Source organism: Gilbertella persicaria, assembly GCF_025201335.1.
Source record: "Gilbertella persicaria strain CBS 190.32 chromosome Unknown B0P05scaffold_32, whole genome shotgun sequence".
NCBI lineage: Eukaryota > Fungi > Mucoromycota > Mucoromycetes > Mucorales > Choanephoraceae > Gilbertella > Gilbertella persicaria.
Genome location: NW_026251993.1, coordinates 192,169 through 210,372, shown reverse-complemented (window position 1 = coordinate 210,372; position 18,204 = coordinate 192,169). Strand labels below are relative to the sequence as shown.

Here is an 18,204-nt window from a genome sequence, read left to right as displayed (position 1 = left end):
AGAAGAAAAAGTATAAATACCTTGACATTTTATAGCAATTGAAGGACAACATTTTTCTTGGAGAAATAAAAACCTATACAAGTTCTAACGGACTTTCTCTGTGTTCTTACCTTTTCTCTTATTGAATATCTACTCTCTCTTCATCTCACAACACAGATCACCACAGCAAGTTTACTAACCAAGAAATTTTAGTTTAATAAAACTTTGCCGAGTATACATTAGGCGGAAAAAGTAAATAATAACGAGAAGAGAGAATATATAGAAGCTATCAATCATACAAATAAGTTGCATGTAGAGTTGTGCTTACAGCTTCTAAACATTATCTTTTATAATGAACCGAAACGGTCGGATAGTACTAACATTTCGGTCCATAGAAAATCAGCTCGGACCGGACATTTTTATATTGATGGTCCATATTATTATTGTTGGTAATTCTGATTGTCGTCTTGATGTTGGAACAACCAATAGTATTTCTTATAATAAAAGATTAATAGTAAAGCGATGATTGATTCCTTTATTTCATTGTATGTTATGTTTATATTTATACATTTTATGAGGTACAATAGAAATGTCTAATTAGAAAATAAGAAAGTCGTAGAAGGTTCAGGAACTATGATTACTAATCCGAGATTAGTAATCATGTGACTTGCTATGAGGAACCTTCTAGAGTCTTACATTCTAGAACCTTCTTGGACCTTCGAGATGTCATGTGACCTTCTTGGCTTTGGGTTCGGCTTCAACCTTCTTTTCGTTACGACATGATGTACAAGCGGGTATAGCTCAGCTGGGAGAGCGTTAGACTGAAGATCTAAAGGTCAGGTGTTCGATCCACCTTAGCCGCATTGATATATAATATCATCGCAAACGGTTGCGATTCGTATTTTTTGTTTCTTTTTACTTTAGCTGTCTTGGGAAGGCAAAGATAATTTTTTAGTTTTTTCTAAATGTTGTCCTTTAAAGCATTGGATGATAATGTGCAAAGAATATTAAGCTTCAAGTCGTCCGACTCCAAATGCTTTCATATAGACCAAAAGATTAACCATAAGTTATAAAACAAGTAGCTATGCTAATTCAGTATCTATGAAGCAAAATAGAGTAAATAAATCTACAAGACGATACCAACAGCCTGATTCGTAGTAGAAACTACAATTAAAGTAAGGCGATGAATTTGTTATACAATGTACAATAGTCAGGACTCCATCCAATCCGTAAGCCAGAATAGAAGCTTCCTTTTAATAAATGCATATATCTTTATCACTAAATCTCAAAGTTTGCTTAACACAAGAACTTCAATCGACAATTCCATAACAAAAAAAAAACACTACATACATCTGTTTCAAGTGAGGAACCAAATGCTGCTCTCTAATCACAAGAGAATATTTTTGGAATTGCTAACTAGTCTAATTTGACAAAAGCTTCATACATTAGATTCAAACAGAGGCTGTGCTTTTGTTCAGACCGCTAAAGGCCTAATCAATAAATCAATGTAATCCTTTCTCAATTCAAAGAATCACTCGAGAGTTTTTTTCGACTGGATCGGTTCACTTCATTTAAATGAGTTTCCACTGCAAAATCTTAAAGCTAGCAAACTGGCATGTATATTAACTGTTCATTGAGTTACTACTTCCATCACTATGGCATTTACACGACTTTAATTACATAGAAACAGTCCTTCTGTATACAGAAATAAAAAAGAACATGATCTATGTTCGTATCATTTCAGCAATCTCTTGCATAGATGGTCACTTTTTGGCTTGTCCCGATGCATGCAGTATTTTAAGAAAAAATAAAGATGTTCCCGAAGGTAGTTCGATGTTGATTCGGTTGGATATGCACTAATTCAACTCAATACCATGCTGAAATCACACACATACACACTAAGAACCAACATTTTTTAGGATCAGGGCTTTTGTGATATGTCTGGAGTTGATTTGGATCAAAAATATCAACATAGTCAAAATGGCCAAAAAACACATTTTTTACAAGGGGTTTAATCGAGGACAATATTTTCAAACCCTCACTGAGATATTGGACGATTGCCATGATTAAGCACTCAAAAGAAATGCCTAAAAGTTTCGTCTCTATTACTAGTTTTTATACAAAGACTATACTAAGAAGTTATTGAAATAGGATTAAAAAACGTCAAATTAAAATTCTCCTTTTGCTCAAGTTCTTGCTATGTAAACTATAACAAATATAGTACCTTTGGATCTGCAACAGCTATATAAAAAACTTTTATTAATGAATCAAGAAGAAATAAGTCTGTTTTTCAACTCTTTTAAAACAAGGCTTGATTTAAGAATGAAAATCAAACATGTCTGTAAACCGATATTCAAACTCAGATACCTGCTCGTTACGCCAAACAGTATATGCGTACCTTTTTCTTTAACTTCAATATGGATCTTGTACCCGACATTTACTTTGAGAAGGTATGTTTAAACAGCAACCTAGTGTTTAATTAAGCTATATGATAGCAACAACAAGACAATCTATGTGCTCAGCATGCTTTAAAGTAAGTCATACACGAAAAAAGGATTGTCTTTGCTTATATTTGTTCTAGTGTATTACTTCAAGGTGAAAACAAGACAGTCTTAAACAAAGACCTTATATATACTAACACCTGTAGCTAGGCAGCTATTTTACAGCTGTTGATTTGGCTGAAATAGGACAAAAACTCGATATAGAAGAACAACTTGTAGGAGGAAGCAAGTTGGGTAGCGAAAGTCAAAATTACGATGATTCGGGATACTTTTCAATTCAGGCAAGTCAATACTTTTTGTAGCTTGATAATAACAGTTCTATAAATCAAGGTCCTACAAAAAGCATTAGAAATATGGAACTTGGAATTAACACCATGGCGATCTAAAGAAATGGAAAAAGAAAGAGAACACCCTGAGTAAGTGAAGTAACTTGGTTGTTGTGATTAACAACAGTTTAGGCAACAAAATGCGTTTATCTGTCATAGACAGAACCATTGGTTTACGTTGCGAAAGTTCTCGGAAACATATCGATGGTATAATCTTGATTCAACACAACAAGGGCCCACTCATTTAGGTGAAAGTTACCTAAGTATCTTATTGGATCAAATCGAATCAGAAGGATACTCTATCTTTGCTATCAAGGGACAACTTGTTATTTCAAAAGCAGACCGTAAAGCCAAAGCCTTACCAAGACCAGGTGAAAGCAAGCAGATTTCTTTTTCTGGCAAAGGTTATTCTCTCACTTCGAATAATGAACAAGAAAATGAAGATGAAGAAACAATGCTTGCAAAAGCAATTGAAGCAAGTTTAGAAGATAAAGTAAACAACGATATGGATGAAATTAGACGTAAAAGATTAGCTAGGTTTGGAGGTTAATAAAACAATACATAGATTTATTCGAACAAAAAGAAATTTAGTTATTGACAGCATTTTGGCTAACGCTGTTGGTTGTCTTGGAGCCAGAGAGAAGGTTGAGATTGCCAAGAAGACCGCCGGCCAATCCCTTATTACCGCCGTGAGAGCCAACACTACCAATACTTTGGTTGATTTCCTTGTTGATATGCTTGCTGTTATTTTCCCTGTTGGAATTGTTGTCGCGACGAGGAGCAGCAGAAACAAGGGCAACACAGAGAGCAAGAGCAAGAATAGAGGAGAACTTCATTTGATTGATTGATTGATTGATTGATTGATTGATTGATTGATTGATTGATTGATGAGAATAATGTGAATATGATAGTCATTTTCTCTCTTTATATACTTTTTTCTTCTTCATCTTCATTACTGTTGTATCTCTCCTTAAAAGTAGAGATGGTGCCATGCTCGTTTCCCCTTATTTTTCATACAACAAGGTTTTTTTTCTTCATAGAGATGTTGACATCTCCTTAATGTCCATCGTACATTCGCAAATGTGTTCAATTAGTCCACAGCTACAACTACTCCTTATTACGAATGTATATGACACAGCATAGATCAATGTGTGTATTCTTAGAGAGGAGAAGGTCTGTCTTACAAACAAACGATTCTATTTTTATGGTCCCCTCCTTTGTGTTAACTATAAAGATACAACTGTTGACATTTACTCATTCTTTTCTACCTCCTTTTCCTTTTTCAAAAAGAAAATCTGTCTTCTTGGGATGGAAACATGTTAATTTTTGTCATTGTGCTACTCAAAATAGATTCTCACTTCTCTCCTTGGACCAAATTTGCAGAACTAGTTCATCTATCGTCAGATAAATTTACCTATCTTACTTGCTTATAGCTATTCAAGAAAAAAGACTGCTTGTTGAGAGTAGCATTGCTGATCTCTATATGTTCACTGAGTCTATCTATTTTTATCAGCGAACTATAGCAATCAAAGATCACTTGACAGCTATTATGCTTATAAATATGAGGTTTTCTTGCTAAGCATCTTTTACACATAAGCTTGTTTGCCCATGCATGTATGCTTAGCTTACTCCTAAATACGGTTTCTTCAATATCAAGCTTTTTTCTCTGAAAAGATACATTTATAAAGCGATTGTCACTATTCATGTCCCAGTACAAGCATGGATCAAAAATGCTCTGGATAGAGACCTTGGATGAGCAATCAATTCTTATAAGAAATTACATGTTGCACAGATGGTTGCAATGCATACACTATATCTATTCTTTAGGATAACTCTAAGATCTGTCCTTTACAATCCGTTTTACAGAAAAGAAAATACTCTTCAACAACTGACGTAATAAACATTTATCCATCAACAATAATTCTACCTGACATAATCTTGAGTTCATTCTAACTTTAATAATTTGTCTCATTTTCAATGCGGCATTTAAACCTTTCATTTTTCTATTGCATATCATCTGAATTTCAATACTTTGTCTTTATTAAAAGAAAAATAAGATGATTTCATCAAGTCAGTAGAAGTTTCGTTACGTCAATTTTAGCAGGGGTTTTTGTCTTTATCTCGTCTTTATTCTGTTCTTCTTTACATGAGATCAAACATAAGGGAAAAAAGAGCAATCTGGATTTCATTGTAAAACGATACATATCAAGAAAATAAAAACAGACTGATTTTCGAACTAAAGCAAAAAGGCAATAACAAAGAAAATAAAGAACATCTCACTGGACTTTAAATTTCATAAACTTATTTTATGGATTATTTTTCTTTTCTTCTTTTTTTTTTTCTTCTTTTCATAACTATGTCACATCCACAAGAAGTCCACCCTTTCGAGCAACACAAACCACAGGAATATGACAATGAAGAATATAGAAATATTCTGAATGAATTGAACCAACAAATAGCTATACATCAACCAGAAGATGTATTGCAATTCTGTGCCACTTTTTTCTTGAAGAAACTAGAAGAAGAGCGCGCTGAATCTCGCCAATATGATCAACATCCATTAGGTAAACATACATGTCTATAGCCATAAACTAACATACAATAGCAAATCCAACACATCATAGTCTGGGTCCAGATTTCAATCCTCATGGCATAGACCAAGATATGCATGATCACAATAATCATGAAGAAGAAGAAGAAAGAGACACAATATCAAGTGAAATGCCATCACTCACTTGTCCTCCAAGCAGCCGAGGACGCCGTACTTCGGTCAGTGCTGAATCAATGCAGCCTTCTCAACACACACAAGAATTCAAAAAGATTGTCATTCCCAAGAGTGACGAACAAAGAGAACGCATTCGTGCTGCTATTGGAAATAACTTTTTGTTTAAGAATTTGGATGAAGAACAATATGCCGATGTGGTGAATGCCATGGCTGAAAAGCGTATCTCTGCTACAACACAAGTGATTGAACAAGGTGCAGTTGGCGACTACTTTTATATTGTTGAGTCTGGTAACCTGGATTGTTTTATCAATGGTAACAAAGTGACTTCATATGGTCCTGGTGGTAGTTTTGGCGAACTGGCTCTTATGTACAATGCACCTCGTGCTGCTTCGATTGTTGCTGTCACTGATTGTGTGCTTTATGCTCTTGACCGTGTCACATTCCGTTCGATTTTGATGGAGAACACAGCTCGTAAGAGACGCATGTATGAGCGGTTCTTAGAAGAAGTGCCTATCTTCAAGTCACTCGAGACTTATGAGCGTCATAAGATCGCTGATGCTTTAGAATCAGTTCAATTTGATGATCAAGAAGTGGTTATGCGTGAAGGTGATGCTGGTGATAGTTTCTATTTGATTGAGAGTGGCGAAGCTAGTTTTTACAAGGCTTTACCTGACGGTACACAAAGACAAGTCATGGTGGGTAAAAAAGGCGACTATTTTGGAGGTAAGTATGCATGAAATAAAGTAGTCAACGATTAACATAAACAACAGAACTTGCTCTTATCAATGATGAGCCTCGTGCAGCCACAGTGATTGCCAATGGTAAACTTAGATGCGCTACTCTTAGTAAAAAAGCATTTATTCGACTACTGGGTCCTGTTATGGATATCTTGAAGCGCAACTCTGAAAATTATCATGCTGTACTTCAAAACGAAACTCAAAAAATCCTGTAAAATGTGTAATGATTAGAACTTCCAATGTACACTTAATCAAATAAAAAAGAAAGAAAGAAAGATACTTTATTGTAGTCAAGTTCTCTTATAGTTTAACAAAAGCACTGATTTGGGACAGCATTTTTATTGTAATAATAAGTACTAGCAATGTATGCCTACAATACTTGTATGAAATAAATAAATAAATAAATACTCTTACCGTGACTTGTGATAAAAACGCGTTTCTTTCATTCTTTTAAAGATATGCAGTTTCCTTCTTTTATTCGCGACCCAGCTGTTGCAGTTGTGGGTGAAAAGTGCTATGTTTCATTAGTAGAAAACTTGAATATCAAAGACATTGACTGCATTAAATATGCTATCAGCAAAGGGCTTGGTTTGGGTATCGTTCTTGGTGGTTCTATTGTCAAAGTGCCTCAGATCTTAACTATCCTTAGAAACAAGTCAGCTCAAGGTCTGTCACTTACCAGTTACTTGTTGGAAACATTGTCTTATTTCATCACATTATCCTATAATTTGCGCCAGGGAAATCCTTTCAGTACTTTTGGTGAAATTATGTTTATTTGCATTCAAAATATTATGATCACTAGCCTTATTTTCTACTTTGGTCGTCAACAAGGTCAATTATTAGCTGTACTTGTCGGATTGGCAGGTTTGTTCTATACTTTGAATGATAACACACTTGTATCGCCTGTTTTGATGAGTAGCCTTTATGCTGCCACCATTCCTCTCAGTTTAGCCAGTAAGGTACCTCAAATTTATACCAATTTTAAGAACAAATCCACTGGCCAATTATCTGTCTTCACTGTTGTTAATTACTTTGCTGGCAGCGCTGCACGTGTCTTTACTACCATGACAGAATTGGATGATACACTCATGCTGTTTGGAAATCTGTTGGCCACTACTTTTAATGCTATCTTAGTCTTGCAAGTGGTTCTTTACTGGGGCAACAAGGTTCAACATAAGCCTATTAGTAAATTGGATTAGAATTCATAATAAAAATGTGCCTTTTTTTTATATTGAAAGACTTTATTTTACTTTACTTTTTTAGTTAGAGAGAGAGAGAGAGAGAGAGAGAGAGAGAGAGAGAGAGAGAGAGAGAGAGAGAGAGAGAGAGAGTATAGCTATTGGTTGATCTAATTTTTAAATAAGAATATCCAAAAAGTTTAAGCCTCTGATTTATACGGGAAATCATTTCATGGAGGCTATTTTTGTACAAAATGTAGAGCTTCCGAAAAAAAAGAAAAAATAGTGTATCTTTTCTTTTCTTTTTATTATACCTTCAGTATGATTCGCCTTAAAGTGCAAGAAAAAGAAGAAAAGGATAGTCTTGGATGCCGGTAAAATTCAGTCAACGACTTCTTTGTTTCAAGTCTACACATGGAATATGCTTTTTTCTTGTCATACATAGTAGTGTACGATAGTGAAAAAAAAAGCTAATTAATGTCTTACCCCTGAAGTGATCTTATTACTAAACTCTGATTGTGTGTATATAATTTGCTTCCTAAAATGTAAATAAAGCGCCATGAGTATCGCTTAAAGCCAAGCAAATGTAAACAAAACCAGGCTTGGCAGGAAGAGAAAAAAAATCAGTCGCTGAGCGGATTCGAATGGATGCCAATAAAAAAAAATCGATTTCTATTCGGCGATAAAAAGCCGTATAAAAATCAAAGTTTTCTAGATTGGGGGGCCTTTTTTTTTTACTCTTTTTCTATTTTATAAATCACTCTTTTTCTATTTAGACAGAAAAATGACTCGGTTGAACTCGCCTGCTGAATGGGTTGCTCCTTTGACACCTATCATTTCTTTGGCTTTGTTACCTTTGGGTCCTATCTTTTTTCCTCGATTTTATATTGTGTTTTTGTTTGTCTACTTTGCTGGATTTCTTTATCAACAAGTAAACCACGTCTGCAAGTTCTACTTGTCCTCTGTCCGAATCAGGGCCAGTATCAAAAAATGGAATGCTATGAACAAACACAACTTGAACGATAAATCACTTGATGATAAGGCCAAGATTGCCATGGATCACTTGGGCAAACCAAATAAATTTGTCAATCTTGAAGACGGCTTAGAAATCGAACAATCATACCAGGAACCTCACTACATGCACACATTTGTGATTCCTAATTATGGTGAGCCCGAAGCTCTTTTGAAAGATACGATTGGACGCTTAGCTGTACACAGGTAGTTTAAAACATTTTAAATTCGTCACAGGCTTACAATGTACTATAGAAATGCAAGCACTCATTATGTGATTATTTTAGCCATGGAAGCATCTGAAACGGGCTGGGAAGAAAAAGGAAAGCGTTTAGAAGAGTTCTTTAAAGGAAGATTCTGCAGTTTTATCATCACTGGTCATCCTGCTAATATTCCTGGTGAATATCGTGGTAAAGGTTCCAATGTCAATTATGCTGTTCAAAATGGATGTGCAGAAATGATTCGCCAAGGTTTTGATCGTCGCAAGATTATTTTGACCGTTATGGATTCTGATGCTGCTATTCCAGAACTCTATATTATTGAAGTAGAAGACGCATTGAGTAAGTCCGACGATCCCTACTATACACTTTGTGCTCCTCCTATTTTCTTTTCTCGTAACTGCAACCAGGTCCCTGCTGCTGTTCGTATGACAGATATTACTTGGGCTTCTATGGTCATGTCTAATCTAAGCAATTCTGATGGCCTGTGTATTCCTTGCTCGAATTACAGCCTTTCGTTTATCTTGGCAGAACGTGTCGGTTTTTGGGATGTGGATGCAGATGCTATTGGTGAAGATATGCACATGTGGTTGAAATGCTTTTTCAAAACTGATGGTCATGCGCGTACTGCACCTATTTACGTACCTATCAATTTGACGAATGTTCAATGTGAAGGCTATATTGCCAACCTCCATGCCCGTTATGTTCAAGCCAAGCGTCATTTCCAAGGCGTTGCCGATCTCGGTTACACGCTCCGCCATATGATTGATTGTTACAAGAATAGAAAGAACCAAAAGGGCTTGTTGGATTATCATATTGCTACCGGTAGTTTTAACGACAAAATAGCTGCATGTTCAGTTATTCTTGAAGCCCATATGATTCCTGCCTCTTCTGGCTGGCTTATGTTTGCTGCTGTTCCTTTGATGCAACTGATCCTGTTCCCTCCCTTCTCTTGGATGGACGTCGTCTCCCCTGCCAATAATCCTCTTTTGATTTCGGATTTCTTTTATAAACTTTGGACGGTTGTCAAGATGATTACTGTCTTTTTGCCTTTCCCATTGTTTGCTACCTTGGGTATTTATGAACACTTGCATCGCTATATTGACCGTGAATTCTATCACAAGCCAAAGTCTGAATCTCGTACTTGGAAGAATATGTTGGACTATGTTTCTTTGCCCATCGCAGCTTGGCTTTTCTTGACCTTGCCTTCTACTTTAGCCTGTGTCAAGCGTCTTGTGGCAGGTGAAGAAGCTTACATTGTAGGCGCCAAAATCTTTAATGAGGATGAAACCAACGGAAAAGAACGCATCTCATAGATCTCATTTTATTGTATTGTATTTTAGACAAGTTATCCCCCCTCCACCATTATATTTTATCATTACTATTTTTGTACACTTAATAACATAACTAATTCATTCATCGTTGCCGAGCTTATCGGCGCTAATAAAAGCCAATGATACATGGGCCAAGAAATGCTTAGGATGGCTACACACAAGATCAATTTCTTTTTAATTCATGTGGTTGTAACTGAGGTACGGACAATGTGCATTGCTTTTGATCCTTTCCTAATTCAATAAAACAAGGAAGTCGGTTTTCTTTGTAGTTGATATAGGGTGTCTTCATATGTATGAGCCATTCATTGTCGTCTCCATTAGGATCTCTTGATGGTGTAGCCGAAAGCAATTGTCCATACCAAGCCAAATTCAAAAAGATTTCATAGAAATCCACTGTGATAGGTACATTGAGAATATAGAAATAAACATCTGTCACTTCATCATGGGCATGCTCAAAAACATCAACCAATTCATCACTCTCTTCTTCCACAAAACCATTTAGTTTTGTGTCTGGCTCTTGCTTATCTTCTGTAAACATGTCATCAAGTGCATCACCCAAGAAATTCATTTGAGCAATAAGATAATAAAGGTCCTTGAGTTCGACCTTGGACATGCAAGGATCATGCAATAATGCTTTCATGTCTGTGCAAGGACTTGCTGTCAAATGGTCTATTGAGCTGTCTACTGTTTGATAGGACATAATTTTCTTGACCAATGCGAGCATAGCCTGATCTTTTCCTTCTTCTACCACGGACACATCTTTGAGTGGTGGATTTAATATCTCAATGACTTCATCCAGCTCTTTTTCTTCCAACACACCAATGTAGTTATCTTTTGTCTGGTATTGCTTTGTATGGTGATGTTTCTGCACTTGGAATCGGTACTCCATGCATTCTGTATCAATGGATCTTTCAATGTTATATCGTTTATCACATACAGTAGAAAAAGGTGTGTTTTCTTGTAAGAGTTGTGCTGCCCTTTTGAATTCAGCGAAAATGGCATACGCTCCTTGAGTTGTACAAGAACGTCTAGAATAACAAATAAGCATAGTGATGTCAACATGTGTTTTACCTACGCAACATTTTTGCCAAGTATAAATGGATCTTGAACTATAATAGGGTTTCCATGCCAATAACTTGGCTCATAGTTACCATAGAGTGCTCCATCCTCGGTGACAATCGACACAATATGATTACTAGGATTTGCATAATACGCAAAGAATTGAGTCAAGATAGAGGATACAGTGTCTTTGTTTGCTCCTTCCCAATAGGTAATTGTATCATTTTTGCCAACAGGAGGACTCATTTTATATGTGCTGGTCGCTGTGTTGCGGATATGGACGCAATCATGGTATCTAGCATCGCATCGTATGATTTGATGGTCATGGTAAAGGTGTACAAACTTGCCCCTCTTTGCATTACAGTGTTTGGATTGACAGCGCAAATTCGATTTCTGAAGACTAGGAATCAAAGGTTGTTCAAGACCGATCATTAAGAAATGAAGGGCCATAATCACATAGGCATAACTACTGAGTGTACCTCCTCGGGCTACCAGAAATTAGTTCGTGTTGAACTCACAGACATACTCACGATTGTTGATTTCTTTTTGCTTGACAAACTGTTTAATGGCAGCTAAAAAGGGTCGAATACGTACATCCAAATTGGCATAGGTACCAATCATACGCGTATTTTCAATACCCAAGATATTGTTCGTATTAATATCACAACTGAATCCTGTTTGAGGGTCTACGAATTTACAGATAGGCACTGATGCATGACCAATCGCCTCTACATGCTTCATGCCTAAGCTTTTTAATCGAGAAGCTAAAAAGTACATGTTATAAACAGATTTGGGTTGTCTTGATAAGCGGTTCTTAAAGGTCCTTAGGTCATGTTCGAAGTTTGCTTCAGGCACCACAATGCACAGGTCAATATCAGCATCTTTCAAACCCAATAAATTGGCTGTGGAGCTATAGAAAGGATATCAAGACAACTGCATTAAAAAAAATGAACTTACCCGAAAATAGCAATACGATAATTCATGTCAGGCCAAACATGATCCAACATATGCTGGAGTCTTTTCAACAATGACCTTGTATCCTTAAAGAACTTATCTGTCGGTTGCATCATATGGCACAGTTCAAAGATTTCATTACTAATGGCATCAAAGCGCTGTTGATCATGGTTGTTTTGTTTCTTATTCTTTTGCTTTAGTTCTGCTCTTTCGTTTTCATAACGACGCTTTTCTTCTTTTTGATAAAACACAAATAGCAGAGTTGTATTGGATTCATAATGCGCGAGTTCTGAAAAGTAGTGGTGGTCGTGTCGTTTATCATTCATGTAGCTAGCAGTAGACATGATTTCATAATTCCATGTGGTCCAGCGTCTTATCATATTGGAACGAACCATTTCGCGTCCTGCACCTTTCAAAAAGAATTCAAGTGAATTATAAAGGCGTATGATAATCGCATAAGTAGAAGAACAAGTCTCGAGAAGATGAGCTTTAAGTGCTGGTAAAGTAACAACGCGAGCAGTTTTGTCGTCACGCGCTATAGAGTGTTGAAAAGCATAGATACCACATGTTTCAAGAAAGTCTACTTGTGCTTCTTCACTCATAATTATCAATAAATTTTTAAAAAAAAGGAGAAGAAAGAATAACACTAAATGCAACAGAAAAAAACGAGCCACAAAATTAGAGATCCTGGAAAAATCTTACCTAATTATTCCTTAATTGCAGAAGAACAGATGCTTGAGTTTTGGATTCTTCAGTTTCGTTACCAGCTCCTCTATATGGCCACTCTTTAACTCATGCTTGATCAGCTTTTTTACAGAATCAGACTTGAATAGGGCGCGCGGATCTTCCTTCAGGCTGCTGACTTCATGCTACAACATTTCAATTTCATGCTGTACTTGAATCTAATTGAGTAAATGAGGAAGAAGGATGTTCTTTTGCAAAGAAAAAGTTTCTTTCCCTGAGAATTTTGGCATTTGAGTCAAAATGGTTCTTTCGTAGGTCAATTATTAACTTGCTATCATTATTTTCCATGAAGCTCCTCATCACGCTAGGCTCTAGAGCAACAAAAGATGCAGCATTTGCCATAATTCCATTGAAAACATTGTCTTGTAGAGTCATTTTTGACTTTCAGAAGGTTAGGGTCAAGTCTTTTGCTGTTCTTCATCTTGTTCAAAATCGCAATAGAGATATAATTATGCATTGATTTGTCAAAAAATGTAAGATGGGCAGGATCATTGTTATGTTGTCGCTTGGTTCTCTTTGCAAATTCTGACTGTGATGATTCTTCAATGAACTTTCGCTTATTCAAATGTGTAGGTACTGGTGTTTGTTTATCTTCCATAAAGAAGCTTTTTTTTTTTTTTTTTTTTTTTTTCGATCTTCTATGACTTATAATAAAAAAGGCTTATTGTTTTCTGACTTTTACTTACCTGATTCTTCTGTACTGTTGGTTTTATGGAATTTGTTGCATTTGAGGATAGTTCACATTTATAAAAGTAATAACAAGAAAGCTTCGTATAATGAATTGTCCAGTTGTTGCGCAAGTTAATACTATTCAATTAGTTATATAACTAATTATGGTTAATTGACATAAACAAATAAAAGGTTATTATTAGAAGAGACATTACTTATGACAAAGATTATTACGAGTGGTTCATGAAGTGGAAAGACTCAGATCTGGATTTTACTAAGAACTGCTTCTTTATTGATGAGGCTGGATTTAACATCAACATGAGAAACGATTGGGCTAGGTCGGCCGTAGGAACACCTACTAAATAGAAATAGAAAAGACTCGTTCTCCCTCCCTCCCCATTATCGGTACTATACACTATAGTAGTGTTATCCATGTTGCTATGAAAAAACCACCACCTAAAAAGCAAAGAGGCTTAAAAACTCAAATATCGAAGACGGCAGGAGGAAAAGAGCAAAGTGCCTACCATAGAGTACGTTGATGTTGAGGAGAGGGCCGCTGTCGAAAACAACAAGCTAGGAGCAAAGGGTACAACTACTACCCATTTTGTGAAATTTATGAATGAGCTTCTGGAATATCATGGATATGGATGAGAGTCATATGGGTAGTTATCTTGTAATGAATAATAACTGTACTATTCATAAGTCTCATTCAATGATAAGAAAAATTGAGAGTAGAGGTTATAGAGTAGTGTAGTTATTTCCTTACTTGCTAGAGCTAAACCCAATTGAACAGTTTTGGGCAATCTTGAAAGGAAAATTGAAACGCCACAAACTATTGAATGAAGAAAAATGCCTGATAGAATTGCTGAGGCATGTAATGCCATACCTGCTGAAATTCTATACAATTTTACCAGTCATTCTAAACGACAAATCAAAACAAGAAGAATGCTTATGTAAGTATAATTTGTCAGAACGGAATGAACCGCTTATGCTGCTATGGTCAATTTCCTGATAAAAATACAAGATAGGAAAATCATCATCAGATTTAGATTTCTAAAATCATATAAATCATAAACGAACCTGAAGATGGTAACACGATTATCCGAGATTATGAAATGGAATCAGCTCGCATAATGTCTTAGCCGTTCTCCGCCTTCTCTCTTTCTGTATGCATAGGTTTCACTATTCTGTACAAAAGGATAAAAGATAATTTGACTATGATCATATAAAACGACTAAGCAGTATGACAAATCAACCAGTATCTGCTTACTTTTTGTTGTTGTTCTTTTTCGATCCAACCCGAGAAACGACTCATTTGTGTTACAATCGGAAAGTGCACTGTGGAGAAAGATGTGTTATATATATATATATATATATATATTCAATTTGATCCAATCGTAATTGTCCAAAAATGGTACCACTTATCGGCTAACCGTTTAGACAGATCTAAAGAGTATATAAATACTAAACAATTTTCTTTAAATTACAAAAAATAATATCTTTAATCTTTAAACATGAATTTCTTAAAACACTTTTTGCGTCCTCATAAAGAAGACTCTGGTTCCAATACACCTGTTCACTCCAATGCAGCAACTCCTATTACTTCTCCTGTTGGTTCTATAGTTAATGTGGATGCGGCTATTCGACCTGTTGCTGATCGCTACTATAATGATCCTATGCGTACAAACAAGAAACCTGATGCTGTTGGTACTTTCTATGATCCTATGGGTGGCCACGGTAGTTACACTGTCAGTAGAGATGTCACAAACACGGGTGCTTAAACTCTATATACACGCATACATACATACATATATTATGTAAATAATTACGCATATCATTCTTATATCCAATCATTTTATTCATACTACTTACTTTTTAGAATATTAATAAACATTTATTTACATTTAATAACGAGTAAATGTACCTCTTGTGAGGTAGTTGCCATCCATTTGTTTTTTATCGCTTGAGCTAAAAATACTTTTGACAGCACTAGACACTTGTGTCTTTTGCTTTTCAGCTAAATCTTGGGCCACTTTATCCATCACAGCAGCAGCAGCAGAGGAATGAATGGTCGATGCTGTCTTCTTGGCTGCCTTATCAGGTGAATTTGAATCTCTCTTCCTCTTGCTTGATCCATTCTTTTTAGCCTTTTTTTCTGCTTTAGCCTTAGCTTTCTTTTCTTCCAATTTCTTTCGCATGGCATCTTGTTCCTCTTTTGTAGGATTGATGACCACAATATTCTCTTTTTCAAATGGCTTGCCACACTAATCAAATCATTAAGAGACAGTAATAAGATTTACTTACAGTAAAGCATTCTTTGCCGGGAATCTCCTTCAATGCTTGTTCTGCAAAGACACAGCCGCAGCTATCCAAATACACAAATCGATGTTTGCCATTCATTTCTTTCATTGAAATAGGACAGATAAACTTGCTTCTGATATCTCTGTCCAAATTACCCATGGTGGCTGAGTCATTGTTGGATTTGTCAAAAGAAGGATTGGGTGTCAAGTTGAGCTTGATTGTGTCTTTTAATGAGGTGATGTGAGAACAAATCTTATCGCCATCACCATAGGTATTGGGGTCTAGTAAATACTCAATGATCGCATCTTGGTTATAGAGTTTGCCTAATCCACAAGAAACAACAGGTTGTTCTAACAAAAGCTAATCGACTTAGTCCTGAACACAGACATCATTTCTTACCTTGGATAAAGCACAATGAAGCCAAGCAGCGGCTCTCTCAATATCAGGATTAAGGACAACATGCTTTGCCTTTTCTTTGACAAGTTCAATGCGTCTAGGAATAGAACCACCGTCGTTACCCATACTCAAAAAGAAAAAAGAAAAGAGAAAAAAGAAAAAAAGAGAGAGAGAGAGAGAGAGAAAAAAGAACTTGTCTCGCTTATTCCCCTTTTATAGACAAGTCACAACCAATCATTTCGGGATAAGCGGAAGCGAACCACAACATGCATTTGTATTCAAGCAAGTGTAACAAATAAAATGTAATAAATAATAAATGACATATTTTTTTTCTTATTTCTTCTTCTTCTTCTTCTTTCCTTATAATGACGACCTTCATATCCACTTTTATGAAACAAGATGGTATGGTAAATACTGACTTGAATGAATATCAATACCACATTACACCTGAAGATACTGTCACTTCACCCATAAGCTCATGCGAAACATCTTCCTTATATTCAAGACGCTCTTCGTACTCATCTTTTGATTACACACCTCGTCTTCGACATACCAAAAGCTTATTGGTCGATATGTATCCTACGAAGAAATCAGCTTATGAACGCATTGAGTTCCTTGAAGAACAAATACGTCTCTCAAGACAATTGAATCAAACGATCGTCAAAAGTATATCACAGTCCGACCAAACATTTCTAGACCAACGTGCTGACCCTTTAGACAAACCAAAAGATACAGAGACGACGATCCTTCAAAAATTAGAAGAATTAAAGCAACTTGTTCATGCATCGCATATAGATAAAGGTAAGTTCTTTATCGTTGGAGCCAATAGCCATAAATACGAGTTAGTGGTCTTGTCTGCTCGGACAATACAACATTGGATCGATAGTGTAACCAAACAAGATTTAAAGAACGTGATGGTACCTCTCCTGTATGCCACCGAGCAAGAGAAGCAGAAAAACGCAAGGTTGACTCAGGCAATTCATAAACTCAGTCAACAGAAACACACGGCTTGTAAAACGATTAAACAGCTTAAAACAAAGCTGGCTTTTTGTCAGCGTCAATATGAACGGGAAACAAACCAATTAAGGCAGAAACTGAAAATAAACAAGGAAGAGCAACAAGACATGGAGCAGGTGGTAGATGATATGCAGAAAGAAATGCAGATCATGCTAGATGAATTAGACCAAACAAAGCGACAAAAAGAACGTTTTGAAGAGAAATCACAACGACTGGAAAAGGATCTTCAAGAGGACAGTCCTGATCATGGATCACAAGCACTCCTGAGAGAGTCACATACGACTATATTGCAATTAGAGTCAGATCTGGAGCAACAGAAAGAGAAGTTAGAACAGCTCTTGTTGCGTACAACACAGGAACGCAACACCATGGTTACAACACATGCTCAACAAGTGGATGCCCTTGTGCTTGAAAAGAATGAACTCCGCGCAAGGTTAGTTCAAGCTGAACGATCTGCAGCAGAACTCAATTTGCTGGTCACGGTCGAAAGAAAAAAAGCGTCTGATAAAGAACTCGAAGATGCACTTAAGCGTACGCTCGCTGAACGTGATGCAGCACTTGCCAAAACACAACAGGAAATCATGAAATTGAAACAACAGGCAGACAGATTGAGTCAATACAACGAAAAGCAAATCCAGAGAGAAGTCGTGGCTCGACTAGAAGAACTCGAGTCCAATCTGAAATCGACTTACAAAAAGGAGACGGATACATATCAACTGCAGATTTCAAGAGAAGTACGTGAATTATCAGGTCGATTAGTGGAACTTGAAGAGGAACTAGAAGGCATGGAAAGACGACAAGCTCAGTACGACCAACAGATTGAAAACATCAAACGGTCTCAATTAAATGCAGAAGAGGCATTGAGAGCACAAAGACTTATTTGGGAAAAAAAAGAGCATCAACTCAAGATGGAAATGACAAAATCAGATCAGAAAATTATTTCTTTAGAAAAAGAAGCACTTGTGTTATACAGTAAAAATTTAGACATGGCAAGGCATTTAGGTGAATTAGATCTTTCATAAATACAAAAAAAAAAGAGGGAATAAATTACTATG

The 18,204-nt window shown here is 36.2% G+C and overlaps 9 protein-coding genes and 1 non-coding gene across 10 annotated transcripts; 7 read left to right on the top strand and 3 right to left on the bottom strand.

The window, feature by feature from the left end:
- Positions 1 to 769: 769 nt before the first annotated feature.
- On the top strand, positions 770 to 842 carry B0P05DRAFT_t70. The gene has a single exon. It is a non-coding gene; the product is annotated as a tRNA-Phe (tRNA).
- A 1,468-nt stretch (positions 843 to 2,310) lies between these two features.
- On the top strand, positions 2,311 to 3,345 carry B0P05DRAFT_494817 (Josephin-domain-containing protein; the record flags this gene model as incomplete). The annotated part of the gene is made up of 6 exons (XM_051575364.1): positions 2,311 to 2,429; positions 2,475 to 2,512; positions 2,561 to 2,574; positions 2,631 to 2,761; positions 2,811 to 2,896; positions 2,939 to 3,345. Coding segments are annotated over exons 1-6 (735 nt in total), but the record flags the coding sequence as incomplete, so codon positions are not given.
- On the bottom strand, positions 3,346 to 3,666 carry B0P05DRAFT_550450 (uncharacterized protein). The gene has a single exon (XM_051579249.1). The coding sequence runs from the start codon at positions 3,640 to 3,642 to the stop codon at positions 3,394 to 3,396; it is 249 nt and encodes an 82-aa protein (XP_051432845.1). The 5' UTR covers positions 3,643 to 3,666; the 3' UTR covers positions 3,346 to 3,393.
- Positions 3,667 to 5,162: 1,496 nt separating this feature from the next.
- B0P05DRAFT_580470 (cAMP dependent protein kinase regulatory subunit) lies at positions 5,163 to 6,483 on the top strand (the record flags this gene model as incomplete). Its single annotated transcript, XM_051582022.1, has 3 exons — positions 5,163 to 5,370; positions 5,412 to 6,254; positions 6,302 to 6,483. 3 exons carry the CDS (start codon positions 5,163 to 5,165, stop codon positions 6,481 to 6,483), a joined length of 1,233 nt encoding a protein of 410 aa, XP_051432844.1.
- Positions 6,484 to 6,726: 243 nt separating this feature from the next.
- Positions 6,727 to 7,467, top strand: B0P05DRAFT_474329 (uncharacterized protein; the record flags this gene model as incomplete). The annotated part of the gene is made up of 1 exon (XM_051574786.1): positions 6,727 to 7,467. The coding sequence occupies one exon, from the start codon at positions 6,727 to 6,729 to the stop codon at positions 7,465 to 7,467; it is 741 nt and encodes a 246-aa protein (XP_051432843.1).
- A 763-nt stretch (positions 7,468 to 8,230) lies between these two features.
- On the top strand, positions 8,231 to 9,991 carry B0P05DRAFT_580468 (uncharacterized protein; the record flags this gene model as incomplete). Its single annotated transcript, XM_051582021.1, has 2 exons — positions 8,231 to 8,664; positions 8,713 to 9,991. The coding sequence occupies 2 exons, from the start codon at positions 8,231 to 8,233 to the stop codon at positions 9,989 to 9,991; spliced, it is 1,713 nt and encodes a 570-aa protein (XP_051432842.1).
- B0P05DRAFT_186484 (uncharacterized protein) lies at positions 9,966 to 11,933 on the bottom strand. The gene is made up of 3 exons (XM_051573175.1): positions 11,599 to 11,933; positions 11,085 to 11,556; positions 9,966 to 11,037 (listed from the first exon to the last, which is right to left on the bottom strand). The coding sequence occupies exons 1-3, from the start codon at positions 11,843 to 11,845 to the stop codon at positions 10,173 to 10,175; spliced, it is 1,584 nt and encodes a 527-aa protein (XP_051432841.1). The 5' UTR covers positions 11,846 to 11,933; the 3' UTR covers positions 9,966 to 10,172.
- A 2,860-nt stretch (positions 11,934 to 14,793) lies between these two features.
- On the top strand, positions 14,794 to 15,347 carry B0P05DRAFT_550433 (uncharacterized protein). The gene has a single exon (XM_051579248.1). It carries the CDS (start codon positions 14,950 to 14,952, stop codon positions 15,214 to 15,216), a length of 267 nt encoding a protein of 88 aa, XP_051432840.1. The 5' UTR covers positions 14,794 to 14,949; the 3' UTR covers positions 15,217 to 15,347.
- Positions 15,340 to 16,258, bottom strand: B0P05DRAFT_474309 (Rtf2 RING-finger-domain-containing protein; the record flags this gene model as incomplete). Its single annotated transcript, XM_051574783.1, has 3 exons — positions 15,340 to 15,699; positions 15,740 to 16,096; positions 16,136 to 16,258. 3 exons carry the CDS (start codon positions 16,256 to 16,258, stop codon positions 15,340 to 15,342), a joined length of 840 nt encoding a protein of 279 aa, XP_051432839.1.
- Positions 16,259 to 17,046: 788 nt separating this feature from the next.
- On the top strand, positions 17,047 to 18,171 carry B0P05DRAFT_474221 (uncharacterized protein; the record flags this gene model as incomplete). The annotated part of the gene is made up of 1 exon (XM_051574777.1): positions 17,047 to 18,171. The coding sequence occupies one exon, from the start codon at positions 17,047 to 17,049 to the stop codon at positions 18,169 to 18,171; it is 1,125 nt and encodes a 374-aa protein (XP_051432838.1).
- Positions 18,172 to 18,204: the final 33 nt, after the last annotated feature.